Source organism: Prinia subflava, chromosome 4 (genome assembly GCF_021018805.1).
Source record: "Prinia subflava isolate CZ2003 ecotype Zambia chromosome 4, Cam_Psub_1.2, whole genome shotgun sequence".
In the NCBI taxonomy this organism is placed as follows: Eukaryota; Metazoa; Chordata; class Aves; order Passeriformes; family Cisticolidae; genus Prinia; species Prinia subflava.
Genome location: NC_086250.1, coordinates 47335001 through 47353853, shown reverse-complemented (window position 1 = coordinate 47353853; position 18853 = coordinate 47335001). Strand labels below are relative to the sequence as shown.

Here is an 18853-nt window from a genome sequence, read left to right as displayed (position 1 = left end):
ATTCGATGTAAAAAACTTGAAGAGTGGGAGTGGCACCAAGACAAATAGAGATTGATACAATACACATTCTTAAGAGGTTCAAGACTATGAATACTGGTTTGATACTGGTGTTGTATCAAACTTTTAGTGTCTGTCCCCTAATATAACTCACAGGATTTTTCAAAGGCATAAAGACTGTGGGTTTCACACAGAGATAAGTGAATATAATGAGTTTTGAAGTCTTCCAATTCTGAAGAAGGATTTGGCAAAAATGTACTTTCTGTGCATTTTTAAATATGCTGTCTTATAGCATAAACCATATCCTGCTGGTTTACTCTTAAAATCTGGAACTTTCTTCCAAAGATTCACAAATGAATTTTCAGTTTCTGTGGCTGCTAATCTCTCCTGCTGCCTTTGATGAATAGTGTGGCAGGCACAGATGGTGGATGACAGGTTATGTTGTGTTTGACTGTAGTGTCTGCTTGTGGCAGGGTAGACCTCCAGCAGCAGGCAAGAGCATCTATGTCCTTGCATATGTGCATATCCTTTTGGCTTTTTTATGTGAAGTTTCCTTGTCATGCCTCACAGTTAGTGGAGCTTCTGTTTTTCCTATGAGATTTGGGATTTCCTGTCTAGATGGGTAGATAGTTGACAGCAGTAAGACTGCTCTTAGGCTCCAAAGTATTTTTGTGCATCATGCCCTGGTGGATAGACTCTTTTCCTCTCCCACTTCCATGTTAAGCTCTGAAAGAAGATTACAATACAGAGAATCAAAAGTGCTATTGCTTGGTCTCATGGCCTGAATTAGGCAATATTTTAATTTAGCATTTCAAGTACAGGAAGAACAGGATTGAATAGCTGAATTGCTGTCTAACATATTAATGGATTTCTAGCATTTGTAGGAGTGAGCTCTTTGAGAGGCTTTGGGGTATTCTGTTTTGATTCTGAGTGAAAAAATAGTTGTCTATTGTTTTAAAAGTAATAATGTAAGACTTAATATTTGGCCATTTTAAGTATTTGGGAACATCACTGCTCTGGTGGATGTTTTGTTTCTGAAGCATATTTTATCTCCAGCTCCATTTCTGTAGCTCTTGTCCCTGCCTGAGCTCATGACCTCTCTTCAATGGCTTTGGTGAAGCTGCAGGGGAAGCTTAGTGTGCACTTGATGTATTGGAATAAGCAGCATGCTTTAGTGGTCTCCACGCCCATACCATTTCCTCACATTTGGGATTATATGGAGTGCTGGGTCTATAACATCCATTAAGCAAATGTGAAATAAGGGGTTTTTTTCATGGTGTCTGAGTGGTATGGATGGCACCAAAAATATTGGCACATATTGGCACTTTCAGATTGCAAAATTCTGAGGTCTGATGCATGTTAGTGTAAGCATTTGGAATAAAACACTTTCTGTCCTTCGGGGTACATATGATCTAGCTAATATGTTCTCCAGTACAAGCTTTCCATTCATGTATCATAAGGCTGTGGTTTTTTCTGAGTCCTGTGTTTTGAATTTTCTGCTCATAAAAGTGGCTTAATGATTCTTTCTTTGGACTTTTTTCACAGCTTCTTGAATTTGAGTAAGCCTTTTTGTTCTAACGTGTATCTTCTCATGGTAATATGTTGTTAACAATAGGAATATTAGCTTACATTTCAATGTTGTGAATAATTGAAACATGTTTTTCAGTAATTGCTGGTTTTCGAGGGACAGTTCCGCATGGCCTATCACTGGAGATTGGAGACACTGTTCAGATATTAGAGAAATGCGATGGTGAGTTCACAGGTGATTCCAGTGATAATTCAGTTTTGTGTATTGATGGTTTGAACCCTGTTGATATACATTTATTTTCTTAATACAACACATTGTTGAAGTCAATAATGTAATACATTTTGGCCTCTTTAATTTCTTTTCCACAGTTCCAGTGAGCTCTATTCTCTATAATAATTAATTTGCAGTACATTATTTTTATTTAATTGCTCTGTTTAATAAACATTTACAGAGAATAAGAGTTGTAATGGAAAGGAAGTCTCTCATGATTCTTCTGCTTTCTTGGTATTTCTGAGGGAAACCTGGCTGCCGTCAAGACATTTTCAAATTAATTCAAAGTCAAAACTTTAAATCTTAAAGCAGTGTAAGCATTTTCTTCTACATGTCTTTTGCGCTAGAGAATGCAAATATAGTTTCAGCAAATGTCTGTTGCTAGTGTCAGAGAAATGAAGTTGCATTTTCTTTTCATAATCTACCTCTTTAAGTCATAAAAATCAACACGTTAATTTTTTTTTTTTAATCTTTTGGGATCATAGAAGGTGTTTTTTTTAATATAATATCAGGATTATATAGGATTAATCTTGTAAGAAATGTTCTTTTAGAAGATACAGGATCTATTCTGTTGAATCAGGTATATCAACTTCGTATACCATTGTGGTTGACAGATGTAGAACCTAAACTCCAGAAATGATTTGTAAATGTTTTGAGTTAGTAAGAAACTATTTCTGTTATGACCAGTGTGGTGTCCAATGCAGAATTTACCTAGGTTACATTGTTAGAAACATTGAGGGGTGCAGGGTTCAAGAGTAATTCCTGAAATTGTGTGACTGGACTGGTTCAAATGAAATACCTTTCACTGTATGGAAGCACTGTGGAATTGTCATATCTGTCTAAAAGAAAAAGATGAAATCTGTTTTACATATGTAAATGGTTTGCACAATTTAAAAAGCAAAATGTTTTTTCTTCACAGGATGGTACAGAGGATTTGCCTTAAAAAACCCCAATATTAAGGTAAAGGTCAATTGCAGTTTCTGCATTCTTGGGCAAAAATGTATATTTACTTTTTAAAAGTTAATAATCTGCTTTTAAGTGTATGATATTTACTCTTAAAAGAAAACCAGAGCTTAGTGTTAAGTATATTTTTGACACTACTTTAATTAGATTTGGACATGGATTACCCTTCTGAAATGCTTCTATGTATTAGGATAATACACTTTATAAATCCAGGGCTGTGGTGAATTTTCTTTCATTTCTGAATTTTAGATGTTCCACTCAGAGGAAGCTAAGTTGAAGGGAAAAGACTACTGAGAATACAAATTGTATACACTTGGAAAAGTTGGTTAAACTGTGCCTGTTTTTCTTGATACTATGAATTAATTTAGAGCAGTCAGTGGAGACAGATAGTTTATAGGAGCCACATGCAGAGTATAAATTGAATAAAAGATATGTGTTGTCATGTAAAATATAAGGTTCATTTTGGTTTTCTTTGATGTGTAGTCTTTGATTTCCATAGTAACATAGTATTTTAAACCATACTTCACTGATTTATTTCTTCTGCATTCAGACATGAAAAGTTACTGAAATTTATGTTTCACTGTCTGTTTGTGTTGTATGTTTAAGCTTTACTTGTCTTATTTGTCTTTCTATTTTTTTCAAATCTCCTGTTGTCTTGCCTCTGAGACTGTACAGATTTTGTTTTTCATGGGAAAGAAAGATCTTAAATTTTGTGTTGATTTCTTAACTTGCATTATAAGTTTTGCTCTTCTTTTTCTTTCCTTATTTCCAAGATTCTTCAGCTACATATAAGGCACATACACAATAATTTTGAAAAGTTTCTAGGGGCTCATGTCAAGTCATTGGCCTTTTGTGCAAAGGCCTGTGGTCTCTAATCACATAAATTTCCTTACTTTATATGGAAGGTCAATTCAAACAATAAATTTAGCCACAGAGTATAATTTGATGTTTACTATTTTGACCTCATTGATGTGTATTTCAGTTTGATTGATGAGACATGAGCAGTTGTGGTTTGTTATTGCATCTTCTGTCTGTTTTGTTGCAATTCTCACCACATGCTTGCTGTCAGTCTTGCTTTGTGGTCTGTCAAATGTGTGATGGAAGTTATGAATAGGTTTTCTAAACATGACTTGATGTGTGAAGAGATGGGATATATATTCTGTTTTTCTAGTGTGAATGCAAACAGTTTTCTGAATCGGATTTTGAAGGGAGTCTCTCCAAAAGTAAAATCATGAGAGCACCTTGTAGCTCCTCTTGTTATTGATACTGCTCCATCAAGATTCTTCTCTTGTTATTCTGCCAGCTTTGACACTGGAAGAAGTTATCTGTGGCAGCTGGTCTGCAGTGAGGGTGAAAATGCAGCCATCCTGTTCCCTGGCACACTGTTACACATGCAAGGCTGTGTGTCCTCCTGTCCTTGGGAGATGCTCCCCTGAGCTACTTTGCATTACAGAGGAGTAGGAGCATTTAGAAGGGTAGTTGCCTCTGCGTAGTAGATTTGGGTTTGTTGAAGGTCTAATGGCTGTGTGAAAAGAAAATGGGACACCATCATCACAAAGGAGAGCTGTATGCAGCTGTGCTCATAATGAAGAGACCATATATGTATTTTCTCTCACTGCATGAGCTGTAGTGTATTACCTTCCCAGCCAGAGGCTTGGAGCTGACGTGCTTCATTTTGCACATTCTGATTTGTGAAGGTCAGTGTGCAGTAAGAGCAATAGGACTGTTGCAGCAGTGCTGCAGTTCAAGAGGATGGTGAGGAGCCCTTAAATAACTGGAAAAGGGCCACTCCTGGCAGACACAGCCTCCTTGATAGGCATCTACCACAACTTCCCTGTGCACTGGAGGCAGAGTAGCCACCAAATTAGACTACTCTGTTTTGGTTTCCTTTATGTACTTGACTTCATTTTTATTGAATATTGTTAACTTCATTTATTCTGCTTAATTTTAAAAATCCCTGTCTGAAAATCCTTATTTTTAAGATATGGTTGATGAGACATTATCCCCTACAGCTGGTCTGTTTCTTATCAAGGTGGGAATAATGAATAAAACCATCTGCCATAAGGGAGCTCTCAAACAATCTTCTGCATGTTCTATGTGTGTTTATCTTCTAATTTTCTGAAGTATTGAAAAATTTAAACTACTGAATATGGCATTTTAGTTTCTCTTAGCGCTATACTGAGTATTTATTGCATTCTTTCCTCATGTGTGTTTTTTGTTACTTATTTGGAGGACTTTGAATTCAGTGTGCATTTGTGTATTGAATGATACTAAATGAAATGCCAAACTCATGTAAGGGGAAGTTTTTGCCTAAACATTTTTTATTTTTCAGGGCATATTTCCATCTAACTACATTCACTTGAAGAATGCGTGTGTTAAGAACAAAGGGTATGTGTGAAATGTTCTGATTTCAAATATTTAAACATGGTCAGTTGCTTGTACCAAAAATCTTTTGCTTACAAAGTAAATAGTTTAGTTATGTTGTGATATCTTCAGCTTACTGCCAGAGAACTTGAAATACTTGTCTTTAGCTAACCTGATACTCCGGCATGGTTATAAAATTGGAATGCTATATCCAGAAAAGATGCCAAATACAATTGGGACTGTCATTTGGTGTTGTCTAGAGAAAAGGGGAAACAGTTATGTTAAGTTTGACTTGAAAATGGCATTGCCTTAATTTGAAGAAATTATTCTCTACATAAACTGTCTTTTAACCTGCTGTTTAAGATTACCTCTTTTCTTCGAGGGCAGTAGCTCTATTATGGTAGACAGTTGCCATTTGACAAAAAAGGGGTAAAATAAAGTATCAGTTTAATGGCAAATTATTTTACTAAACCTGTAAATGAATAGAGAAACTTTTACCTTTACTTTCTTCTTCAGGTGATGGAGGGCTAATATTTATTTTTTGACAGCAACTGATGTCTTTTCACATTTAGAAAAGTTGATAAAAACCGAAGTAGTTGGTTAAGATTGGTTTTAAAATTTTGTTTTGGAATTCAAATTGTCTGACTTAATAAAACACTGATTTTTTTTTTATGTGTAAAACTTACCTTGATGGTATCACTTTAAAAATTTAAAACTTTAAAAAATTGCCAGTGATCTTAGTTCAACAGTTTTTTTCCACAGTTTTACTTAATTTTTAAGTTTATATTGTATCCTTTATTTGGATTTATTAGTAGAGAACCAATACAAAATGGTTTGAAAACAGTTTAGCTAAGGACATTTCTCGTAATAGATGGATGTCTGAACATGAAGTGACCTTTGTTTTGGGAGCATGAATGAGTGCGCTGCAGATCCATTATTCATGATGGGCAGAAATAATTATGAAGACCGTAATAATATTAAAACAACTTTCATTCTCACAGGTGAAGATGTCCTCACATTACTGTTAAAATCCCTGTTGTCCACTATGAAGTTACAGCCACATGTGGTTTGTCATGCCCTAGGATCCTTTTCTCCTTTTAAAGTTGTAGCTAAAGCTGAAGGTTCAGTGAAACAAAATTATAAACCATTACCATAAAATACCATTTAAAGGTAGAATAATTTTTGTTAGTGGACACCATGACAGTACTTGCATGGAGTTCAATCTTTATTGCATCTATTTCCTTTCTTATTTTGTTTCCCATTCAGGCCATGTTCCCTGTTGCACATCATGGCCAAGAGCTGTCACATTGTTATGTTAATTTAGTAAGAGAGACAAGATGTCATGAAAAAAGTAATCCAGGCATGAAAAGCTGAAGTGTCAAGATCTCTTTGGAAACTATGGGATTCATCTGCTATGAAAGTCATTTTTGATATGCTTATCTCATAGTAAAAAAACTCACCTTGACTTCTCTAGGGCCAAGACTTTGCATGGGGATTAAACTATTTTCACCCGAAGTTTTTCCATGGGGATTCAATAAATATACAAATAAAAAGTGTCATGGTCTGAAGGAGCATTCGTGTAGGTTGACAGACATCACTGTTGGCAGTAGGAAGTCTACATATTAATAACTGCAATGGGATTAGTAATGCTTGTACAATATCATGTGTTCCTCTGCGTGTTACAGACAATTTGAAATGGTTATTCCAACAGAAGATTCTGTTATTACAGAAATGACATCAACTCTAAGAGACTGGGGAGCAATGTGGAAACAACTCTATGTGGCAAGTACCCTGAATAATATTGCTCTGATCTAATGTCATCTCAAAAAGCGCACTGTTTAGATACTCTGTTTTAGTTGAAGTATATATTTCAGAAAAAATCCTAAAACATTCAGTTTGGCTTTTATGTGTTTTGCTAATATCTTAGAATTTTATTTTGAGCTTCATAGTGTTATTAGCATGTCTCTTGTAGTCACATGAATTATAATAATATACTTCAGTAGAACTTATCAGATATCAGGACCAAAGATGCACCTGAATTACTGTTTATTCAGTTTGATTTTTTGAGTGCAGAAATGAAAGCTCTATATACTTGTCTGATGGAAAATTATGAAAACACACTGTCAGTATAGCTCTCTATAATGTTCCTACAAAGTCCTTTTTGTCTCTTGTTTCTAATTCGAGAGCTCTTTCTATGGCCTTTTTTCCCTTGGTTTTCTTTTACTTATAATGTTCATATTTCCCTCTTGTTGTTACAGCAGTTGTTTCTCTTTTTGGCAACATTTTTCTTCACTGCTGTTGTTATTGTATGTTTAAAATTGCCCTGGTTTTCTTCCTTTCCAGACAGAAAGCCAAGGCAAACTATAAATTAATGCCCTTTTGGTGAGCTTTTGAAGTAAATGAATGTGAAGTAAAAAGAGCAGATTGATCAAATTGCAATTTTTCAGAATGCTTGGAATATAAAAGTTGTTAATGGAGAGTAATGGTGCTTCTAAATGAATTTTAGGTTTAACTTGTGCAGCAGAAGTAGCTGAACTTTATTTTTATGCCTTTTATTCATAGGAAAAGAGAAATGGGCTTAGGGTTTTTTAGCAAGAATTAACAGAACAAATCTTAATAGGAGTGTTTTTTCAACTTTGTATGATGAATCACTTAGATTTTTAGTAATTTTCTCAAACTGAAGGTTCTCAAAAAAACTATGTAAAACTTAGAATTAGTGAAGGAAGAGTTAATAGATTCTTCCAGAACAGAGGTTCGTTTTTGGGAAATTGTTATGCCCTTAGCTGGTATATAATTAGAGTAGGAGGATGTGGTTTCAAAGCAGTCATATTCACATAATTTCTCCTGCTTCACAATTAGACCAAGAACAACTGTCTGGACAAGATTCTGTCTATGTGATACTATTTATTTATGGTTAGATGGTAGTGTGTAGAGTTATATCAATGCAAGGGAAAGTTAAAAGAAATGAACACTGGTTCAGAGTTTGAATGCTCAGAGGTATTGCTTTTTCTATCCCCTATCTGTAGGAGTTCAGATAGTCTTGAAACACAAGATATATTCAGTTTGGATGAGACAGCAGCACAGAATGAACATGCTCTTGGAATAAAACAGTGCTGTGTTGTGAAATGCATGAACCTTTTTTGTTCAATTTTTGTCATACCTGTCATATACGTTAGATTAGGTGAATGTGACAGACACAAGGAGTTGGGCTGGAATATTGGAATGGGTGTGGTGCAGAGACGAGGTCTGAAATTATTTTATATGCACACACATGCAGGTATAATGGTCACAGTGTGATGGGGAATAAAAGACTAAGTAAGGGGAAAAAAGGTTTTCCTAATTTCCTCATCATGTATGTATTTATTAGGATTATCAGCTGATACAGGTGATGTAGAGGCAGTCATGTTTTTATCTCACAGAGGAATGAGGGGGATCTCTTCCACCGTCTGTGGCACATCATGAATGAAATCCTAGACCTGCGGAGGCAGGTCCTTGTTGGCCATCTCACCCACGATCGAATGAAGGATGTCAAGCGACACATCACTGCTCGTCTGGACTGGGGCAACGAGTGAGTGAATAGAAATAAATGAAATGTAATAAAATTGGAAAACCAGTTCTTTAGGCTGATTGTACAATGCTGAAATAAACAAAAAAATTCTAACAAGTGTTACCTTTTCTTTTAATCGACTTTCTTCTTCATTGTTTTTGTGTCCACTATATTTTAACAGTGAAAAGTGGCTTATTGTCTTATTCTGCTTATTATATCAGTGTAATTTACTGATGCCTGGATGATGTGTTTAGCATATCTTTGTGTTTTAACGGAAACTATGTTGGTTAACATTTCTTCTTTTTTAACTTGGTCACACAATTTAGTTCCTACTTGGGCATCTCTAACATACATCCAGCTGCTGCAGTCTGCATCTTTCTTTAATCTCAATCACTGAAATGAGCTAACACAAATTGTATTATCTTACTTTTGTTTTAAGCAAGAAAATGGTTAAAACACCCTCTGGAATTTAGGTGCTGTTTCCAAAGTCTCTTCTTTAACATATATTAATACAGCTAAATGCTAACTAAAGGATGCAATATTCAGTAGTAGAATTAACTGAATTTCCCAGGGTTTCTACAGCTGTCTGAAAGCATAAATACGTAACAGAGTGAAAGGTTTGTTGTGGCAGTGAGCAAATTAAGTTTATTAAGTTGATTGTAATAGTTAGTTTTATATACCCTGTTCAGCCTCGTGGGCATTCCTTTGTGTCCCTCAGTTGTGTTAATGCATGCACCTGCTGTTATGTAACCGTCTGTTATTTGTCCATCATCTTTCCCGCCGTTGTGAAACTCATCCCAGTTATCCCTAGTTGGTCCAATTTGATTTTCCTGCCTGTGTAACTGCCCTGAAGACACTTTCCATTGGTTGCTGTACTTCACCACTCCCTTTCTCCTATCCGGATAAATCCCAGGTTGCTGAGTTCTCCCGTGGGAAATTTGGGAGTCAGTGACCAGGTGCAATAAACCCTGTCACTACCTCAATGGTCTCCTCCCTCCCTGTCTCTGTCTGTGTCACGTTATCCATCGCTGCTGAGAAGATTCTCTCAGAAACCAAGAACCCCCTACAAGAATCAGCCCAGCCCGCGCTGCTCGCTGGCTGATCTTCCGTCACTGTACACGGTGTCTGGGCTGGCTGAGGTGCAGAGACGCAGAGGTCTCGAGCGGCACCGTGACAGTTTGTGACTAAATGTGTATGATAACCTGTCTGCTTAGAGTTTTGCAGTAACTGAAAGGAATTAATTGTGAAGGTTTTTGATATGGACAGTTCCGGCTCTTTGAAACATATTTTTGAAAAACTTCCTAATCTTTTGAATTTTCTTCAATTCAGCATGACTGTCTTGGTGTCCTTATGCATTCTTAAACCTTATTGCTTGCTCCTGTGCTGGAAATAAATTGTATTCCTGTTGATTCAAGCTCATTTCCTTATTTTGTTCAGGGGATACAGGCAAGCATCTTTGATACCATTCAGTCCAAACTTAAATTAAGCTGATGTTTTGGGATTTGATGGATTTTCTTTTTATGTTCCTTTCCATGATTGTTATTCAGATTGACAGTACTAGTGTATTCACACCAAAACGTTCACAGTAGTATGAAGGACCATGTACATTCCACATTGCCCACAATGTGAAACAAATTTAAAAATTGTGGAAATACAGTCTATTAACGTTGCAAAGTGGAGAAAGGGAATGAATCAGATGTGAATGGTGGATACAGCCAAACCAATTTAAACCAAAACCAAAGTCAACTAATTGTAGAGTACCAATTAATGTGTGCATTGTTTATTGGAATAAACAACAAACACATGCTGAGTTAATTTGTTTCGTTTGAAAGTAGAAACTATTTACTGTTACTCCATTCTCATACAGACAACTGGGACTTGACTTGGTTCCAAGAAAAGAATATGCTATGGTGGATCCCGAAGATATCAGCATTACAGAGCTCTTCAGGCTGGTATGTGAATGTGATATCTGGTACTTTTGCTATCAAATTACATACTGATAGTTTGATGTCTGCTCTTTTCTATTTAATCAAAAGTATCTTTTTTGATCCAATGAATTGGCATTTCATAATGTAATGAATTTTACTATAAGGAAAGAATTTTTTTTTGGACAGCTATGTCACCTCTACATCTGTATGAAATTCCTTGATTTGATACCAAGTTCGTGTGCACACCTGCTTAACTTAAGTGTTATTTGTTAAAAGTTTTAGTTTCTGATGCACCGTTAAAATAATGACTGTTAAATATGAATTTAATCATCAATAAAAGCTTATGGGACTCTTTACTGTTAGGGCTTTACCTGGCTCATGATAAGCTTTGTGGAAATATAATAATGGTGTAATATTGTCACAATTAATCATACTGGGCTCTTGGTACTTTCTAATATATTAATGTAAATAGCAGTTGAATTGCATAAGAAAGCTTTCCTTTGGGTGTAAAAACCCATGTTGATTTACTAAAACCAGCACTGATATTTCTTATTCTGATTAAATCTCCAGTGAGGTCTAAGAGAACTTGCCAATTAATTTATGTAGGCTTTGGCTCATATTTAAGTACTGCAGCTGTTACAGATACAGAGTTCTGAGCCTTGTGTGCTTAAGATTGAGCTTGTATTTAAATTGAATTTTATTTATGATAACTTCTGTATTTAAATACAAACTCCCCACAAACATCATTGCTAAAATTTTTTTGTGGATCTGAAATAATTATGTATTTTTTAAAATAATTTTTAACTTGTATTTTACTTGTAATGTCAAGCTTAATAGTAAATTCTTTGTGCTAGAATAAGTATCCTTTGGCATAATTTCAAAGTCATATGTAATATAATGGGATCTTCTTGAAGCACTAGATGAAATATGATGGGGAATCATAAGAAGATCTACATCACTTCATACAGAAGAAAAATAAACCAGAAAACTAGTAATGGCTGTCATGGAGTGTACTTTGAAAAATAAAAAAGCGGGGGAAAGGTAACCTCAGTATGAAGGCTGTATAGCTTAGAAAGATTGCTTTTGTTATGATTATTTTTGTTGCAATGTAAGAGAGGGATAGTACAACTTAATATTGTCCTTCTCTTAATGGGTGACTAAAATGCAGAAGGTATAAACTGTGAGGTCAAGTCAAGACAATTTATTAGCTTGTATAAAGCAGTTTACTGGAGATCATAAAATGTGGGTATGATTGCTTTTCCCCAGTTTAAAATACTTGTATTTAGTCTTCTGCAAAAGCATTTTTTATGTGTTTGAATACTGGAATATCATATCATTAACTGTTTAAATAAGCTAGGAAATACTATGTTGTTATAGCACAAAGCTTTAAAGTGGTTCCACACTTTCAGAGTTGAAAAAGATCAACTTCTAGAGATTACTGTTTCTCTCCTAGAGATAATTATGATGAAGTGTAACACTGGGAAAGTAAATTCCCTGTGTTTTCCTTCTTAGATGCAAAAGAAAAAAAGAGAAAGGAAAAAAATACAAGTTAAATTTAAAAAGATACTAATTTGGATTACGAAAGTAGTTCTGCATTGCATATTTTACCTCTTTGTTTTGAGACTTTTATAATTGACTCAGACTGGTTATTGTTTCTGTGGTATTTTTAGATGGAACATCGCCATCGAAAAAAAGACACACCAGTACCAGCTAGCAGCCACCATCTTTTTGTTCAGATGAAGAGTTTAATGTGCTCCAATCTGGGAGAGGAGCTGGAAGTAATCTTTTCACTCTTTGATAGTAAAGAAAATCGACCCATCAGGTACCATATGATTGCTATTTAAATACTTATTTTACATAAGTTTTACAGTAAATACTGTATCTTCTGATCCAGGTAACAAATTCCACATTTAGAAACACGGGCAAGTAGTGTCATTTAAGGTTTACAGAAAGGTATACATCTCTGTCTTGTTTACTTATTTCACGTTCCAGTTGGGTTTTTTTTGGACAGGAATATATGTCTGTGCATAAGCATATAGAATGGTCATTTTTCAGTATACTTATTTTCATCTCTCCTAATCAGTGCACATTCAAAACTTTGAACTTTTGATTTCTCTGTAATATTTATAAGATGAATTCTTCTCAGCACATGAGATTGGAGGGCTGCCTGTAATCAGTGACTTAAGCATATTTTTTATAAAAAGAGGCTTTGCTTCGATGAGAAGGTGCTCGTTCTTCACTGGAACTGTCAAAATCAATCTGTCCTAGAGTTTAAATTCCGTGAGAGACCTGATAACCTTTGGTTTTTAAAATATTCAGTAGCTGTTGCTATTTCTATTTCCAGAAATGTGGCTGAGAGAGAAAACATGGGCGTGATTAGTAGTGAAATCACTATGCATTTAGTAAATATGAGCACAGAAGGAGAGTAGATTTGGTGCAAGAGCTCAGTAAGTTCTGTTTGAGGAGTACGCCAGGAAGTCTGAACCATTAAATGGCTGTGCAGTGGTGATGGGTGTGGTGGGTTTACCCTGGCCTCCAGCCAGCCACAGCCACCCTGTCCTCCCCTCCTCATCTGGACAGGTGACAGAAAATAGAACAAAAGGCTCAAAGGTCAAGATAAGGACAGGGAGAGATCACTCACCCACTACCATCACAGATAAAACAGACTTGACATGGGGAAAATAAATTTATTAACAATCATATCATAGTAGTATAATGAGACATAAACCCAAAACTTAAAACATCTTCCTTCCCACTTCTCCCTTCTTCCTGTGCTCAGCTTCATTCCTGATTTTCTCTCCTTCATCCACTCCAGCAGTACAGGGGACTGGAAATAGAAGCTGTGGTCAGTTGGTCACACGTTGTCTCTGCCGTTCCCTCCTCCTCCAGGGGCGAACTTCTCACACTCTTCCTCTGCTCCAGCCTGGGAGCCCTCCCACAGGAGACAGTTTTGTGTGAACTTCTCCAGCTTGAGTCCTTTCCACAGCTGTTGTCTTAAATATGGCAATAGGAGTTTGGGGAACTACATAGAATAAAGTACCTGGAAGCTGGGCTGAATTTGACAAAATTATGTCTGTGCTTTGCAGTGCAGACAAAACAAGTAGCCAGTACTCTGAAGGAAGGGTGTAGTGAGTACATTAATTTTTACAGTTAGTGAGATCACATATGCACAGCTAGTGTTACAGTGTTAGTTGTTAAATACTGACATTTCATTCTGGCCTGCACTTCAGACAGTAGTCACCAAAATAGAGTTTCCTGTCGTTTCTGAGAATTAAATGTGCATCAGGACATGTTGTTTGTGTTCACTCCAATGAATGCCACAGCAGGTGATAGATTTACGAGAGAGCTGCAGACTTTGACAGAAAACAATTTGGGGTGATATGGATTGCTGAAAACAAGGTTAAGGCAGTGGTGGTGGTGTGAAAGCAAATGGATTGGATTTCATGTTACATGAAAGCACAAATTCTAGAGCTGTTTCTCACGTGCTTGCTGTGATCTGACTTTTAGCTATTGATTCCTGACTCCAGTGTCTGTTTTCAGCTGCTGTCAACTTCCTCATCCCATTACCAGCAAACCTTGAAGAAATGTGTTGTTACAAATCCAAACTGCCTTCTAGGGCATGGGGGAAATGACAGGATAAGCTTTGTGAGGGTAGTTTGCACCATCTGCAAATCAAATATAGCATACTGTAACAAAAAGCCTCAAACAAACACAACAAAAAATCCCTCCCAAGAAACAAACAAACTTCTCAACATACTGGAAAAGGTAAACCTAAGAGAGCTTTCACAAGTACAAATTAAATGCAAGGTATACCTGTATCACAGAATGAACTCTGTGATAATATAATTTCTTAAAACTAACTTAGCTTCTTCTCAGGTGGACCTGCAATTGTAAGATCTCTCTATATCAGTATGTCTATCTCTAATAAATATATTTTATTTTTTCTTACCTCAGGTATATGTAGTTAAAATAGCAGCTTTAAAAGATTTTTGGAGGACTAGAAGCAACATTGTCTGGTTACTTTTTTAATTGATCTGATATCTTTTTCCATGTCTTTTTTTTTGTTCATTTTATGTTATCAATATCATACATTCAACTGTTTTAACAGCAATATTTGTACAAGTATCACAGGAAACAGAATAGCAATTGTAGATACTGAGGTGGGGAAAATCTCTCCAAAAAGGAATAGTATTTCCAGTCCAGACTGGTGCAGGAAAAAAAAACCTGTGAAAAAGTCCATGCTTTGGAAAATAAGGTAAAAAGAAGGTGCTTCATATCATAGGGAATGTATGGTTCAATAGCTGAGCTTTATATTATAGTACAAGAATAGGATTGTCCTTAGTCCATTTTAAACTATAGTTTTCTCATATATTAAGAAAATATTAAGAAAATAGATGCAATATTAAGAAAATATCACTTAGAAAATATCCATTGAGCAATGAAAGATGGACTTTTTCTTGTTGTACATTTATAGATTCTCTCTAAAAAATAGCATCCTGTAGCAACTGAGACAAACCAAGGTATAAGGAGAAAGCACAGTGTGTTAACAGTTCTTGCATTTAGCTTGGTGGGACCAGAATTGAGTGTGTAATAAGGAAATACAGTATCATTACATGCTAAGATGAGATTAAAAGTATATAGATATATAAAGCAGAAAAAAATTAGATATAAAATTGAAAACTCTGAGCCTGAATGTCAGCACAAAACTTTTCTCTAATTCTTGTGACCTATGTGTTTTGCCACAGGAACTATATTTAGTAAGTATTCTCAGTGGAAGTGGATTCTAACAAGATGCAATGTAGGTGCTGTTTGTCTTTGTAAAGACAAGCAGATGAGAAAAAGGAGAACAGTAGTAATTTTAATTCCTTTTATAGTTTATAAAATATCTTAATGCAGATTACTGTGGCTTAAGAGACAGTTCAGATTCTTTGGCAGATAGGAAGTGTATTTTGAATGAATATTCAAAGGCAGAGCAAGAAATTGGACATGGGTGGGTCTTTTTTCTCTTAAAGAAAAAACACACCTACAAATATAAATCTGTTCTTCAGCTACACTGCACTCTTGTTGCTCTTTATTTGAAAAATAAATTTTAGAAAATCCCCAGAGTGCTTTAGATTTAAATTCAGCATTTGCTCCTCTTCATTATCTTTTGTTTCACTGAGTGGTTTGGCCTCATTAGACATGAATTAGTCCTGAAATAATGTACAAGTATGTCTTCAGGTGGATGACAGGGGGAGGAGCAGCCACATCATCACCTCTGGAATCTGTATAGATGGGTCTGTCTTTCTCCAGTAAGATGCTAAGATTAGGGCAATAGGCCAGTGCTTTCCTTTTTGTCTGATTTCAGAAGGTTTCATGATGAATCAATGGACTTAAGAATTGGAATCCAGATCCAAAGACGTCTAAACTTAAGATCTTTGTGTGAATTGCATCTCCAATAACTAGTTGCTAGCTATAGTCAGCAGAACCTAGAAAGCAATTCAGCAGATGAAATGTCTGCATCTTCTTTAGGGCATTTTGGATAACTCCCTAGGATCCATAGACAGTATTGATTAAAGAGCTACTCAGTGTACCCTGAAGTAATTTTGATCAGAGTCTATCCAGAAAGCTTTTGTTTTCTGTTTTACTTTACATCTCAGTGAAGTTTGAGGTTTCAGATTCAGAAAGAGTTGATATTGAAATCATAAAGGATAGAAGTTCTTGATGTTAATTATCTGAGTTTTTGACATCAGCCCTTAAGAGTGGAATCTATAGGGATAAGCAATCTGAATTTGCTCTTAAATATTTGCAAAGAATTTAGGGTAGTTGGATCAAAAGTAAGTGATACATATATATATATATGTACAAATTTGCTGGTTTCCACTATGTATTAAATTTTTTTAGTTTAAATAGAACAGATATGTTGTGGTAGGCAATGTGTATGTTTAAGGAATATTCCACTAATTAAACATAGACATTGATGCTCTCATTGTGGGATCTACCAGTGCATTTTTAGGATAAGTAAAGAGGTGGAAATTTTAAATTAAGTAAAGAGATGGAAATTAAAACCATAGAATCATTTAACAGTTATTGTGGTTTTAATAATTTATCTTAGATGTCTTTAATAGTTAGCTCATCATTGTATGATCTTCCAGGTGTGTTGCAACCCAAACCATTCTATCAATAAAAGAAAAATAAGTATATTTATAGCTAGAGTATTTTCAATTAAATAATTTTTCATCTTTGACAGCATGTATAAATGCTTGTAATTTTTCAAATGTACTGAGAATTAGATAATGGGTTTTTCCATGAGATATGAAAAACTGATTTTGAAATGCATTTGTAACTTTCCCAGAGCAGAAATCTGGTATCAGATAGTGACAGAAAAAATCAGTGATGCTTTGAGTTGTTTTTTTTTTATTTTCAGACTTTCTAGCTAAAGATTTCTCTGGATTGGTAGGGGCTGTTATGCCCCCCTTACACCTAATTTAGTGAGATCAGCACTCACTTAGGGCAATAGGAATGGTTTTCTATCAACTAAGCTAGAGGTAAATACTCTTTTGGGATCACTTTCCATTTGTTTGGGACAGGATGAGATTGTACTTTTCTCCAGATTTTCTTTTGTTGCAGGAAATTGCTATTAAAAATAACTGTTTCAACTGTTATGTTGGCATCCACAATAATGGCAGTCCTGTTGTATTAAGTTAGGGGTAATAATAAAATATAGGTTTATCTATGACTTTATTATTATTGTTAATAAATAGTAATAATAAATATTATTTTGCAGACTGTTTGTATATTACAATAATTGTCTTATGTGTGTCTTCACACTCCAAAAGACTTTTTTTGATCATGAATATTCTACTTGTATGGAAGCAAGAAAAATGTCAGCATTTAAAGTTAAATCTGAGTAGTAGTTAAATCTGAGTCATGGCATACTTCTGCTTATTAAGACTACAGTTGCAAGTCATTTATTTTCTACATAATTGGTGCATGCTAATTTCACTTGATATGTATGCATATGTATATATCCATATTTTCTGGCTAAACTAGCTGCTAGGAATAATTTTTACTATCACTTAAATTAACAATAAACAGCTGAAGTCAGTCCCTGATGGTTCTTAGAGTGGTTCCCTGTTGTATTTTTGTATCATCTTCCATTTGTCTCCACCTCTTCTGCTTTGCAATTTCTTTTTCTAGAACAGTCATAGCCCCTGGTGGGGTGTGCAGCAAGTTGTAATGGCACTGCTTTAACATGGTACAGCCATATGGCTTGTCCCGGTAAAATTTTTTGGTCTATGTGCTGTTATGTCTTCTAACCTTATATTTCTGTTCTTCTTTTATTTCTGTTAAGGTCACAAGCCCAGTTTGTGTATTCCTTGCATATTTTTGGTTCTTTAAGAAAGTAAAAAACTATAATGATGGTACTTGAATTTTAGAACTAATTTCACTAGTATAGAATCCTAAAGGAAGTATTTTAGCATATGCAGTTGTAGAGAGGTGCTGTTACTGTAGTTGGAAAATGAAAGAGGTCCTTGGTCTCATCTTTTGAGGTTTGTTTGTCTTTTAGTTCAGTACTATTTTTCTGACCACTGCTGAGCTTTTACTGTCTACTTAGAGTTGTTCCTAATGGATATGAGCTCAAACGTACTCTGGATCTGTGCCAGATTCCAGAACAGATTTTATAAATCTGTTCTGGAATCTGGCATGTTGCACAAATGTTTGAGACAAGCAAAATCAGAAGCACTTACCAAATTGGTATGGAGCCTTGAAGATCTGTTTTTTTATAATCTAATTTTGTTGTAAGCAAATCAGCAGTTTGAAAGTCTAAGACTACTGTTTACTTATGCAAGTAGTGCCAGCCAGTAGGAGTGGATTTGTAGAGCAGCAGTTCATGCTAGACCCAATGTTAAAATTTTTTAAGAATTTTTCTATGGACTAAATCTGTGGTTGTGTGGACTGAGTGGCAACAGCATATGTTCTAGTTTGGATTCATAGCTAGACCGCTCTGGCTTGTGGATCATAATCTGGAGATGATTAGAAGATTGTCTTCAAAAGCACAAAATTAAATTTAACTTGATATGTAGATCATAAAATAATGTACTTTAGATGGGTATTGCAGGATCATAGTTCGAATGGGGGAAAGTTCTGTAAAACAGAGTAACTCAGCTGTGCTTTGGGATGCAATTGTTTCTACTTCAATCACATTGCAAAAACAATTTCAGAGTTCAAAGCGATTATAGAACCCTGAGTGCAATTGATTTAATGTGAGAAACA

General features: G+C 35.3%; 1 protein-coding gene across 3 annotated transcripts in view; it reads left to right on the top strand.

Moving 5' to 3' along the window:
* The window catches only part of DOCK4 (dedicator of cytokinesis 4), a 231122-nt gene that overhangs the window by 80620 nt on the left and 131649 nt on the right, over window positions 1–18853 (top strand). For 2 of the 3 annotated variants that reach the window (XM_063396688.1, XM_063396687.1), the window contains exons 2-8: window positions 1664–1747; window positions 2715–2755; window positions 5091–5146; window positions 6808–6904; window positions 8542–8690; window positions 10537–10621; window positions 12268–12419. In XM_063396688.1, coding sequence (XP_063252758.1) covers window positions 1664–1747; window positions 2715–2755; window positions 5091–5146; window positions 6808–6904; window positions 8542–8690; window positions 10537–10621; window positions 12268–12419 — 664 coding nt within the window. Of the gene's footprint in view, window positions 1–1663; window positions 1748–2714; window positions 2756–5090; window positions 5147–6807; window positions 6905–8541; window positions 8691–10536; window positions 10622–12267; window positions 12420–18853 lie in introns of those variants that run through there. The other variant, XM_063396689.1, reaches the window with a different exon arrangement.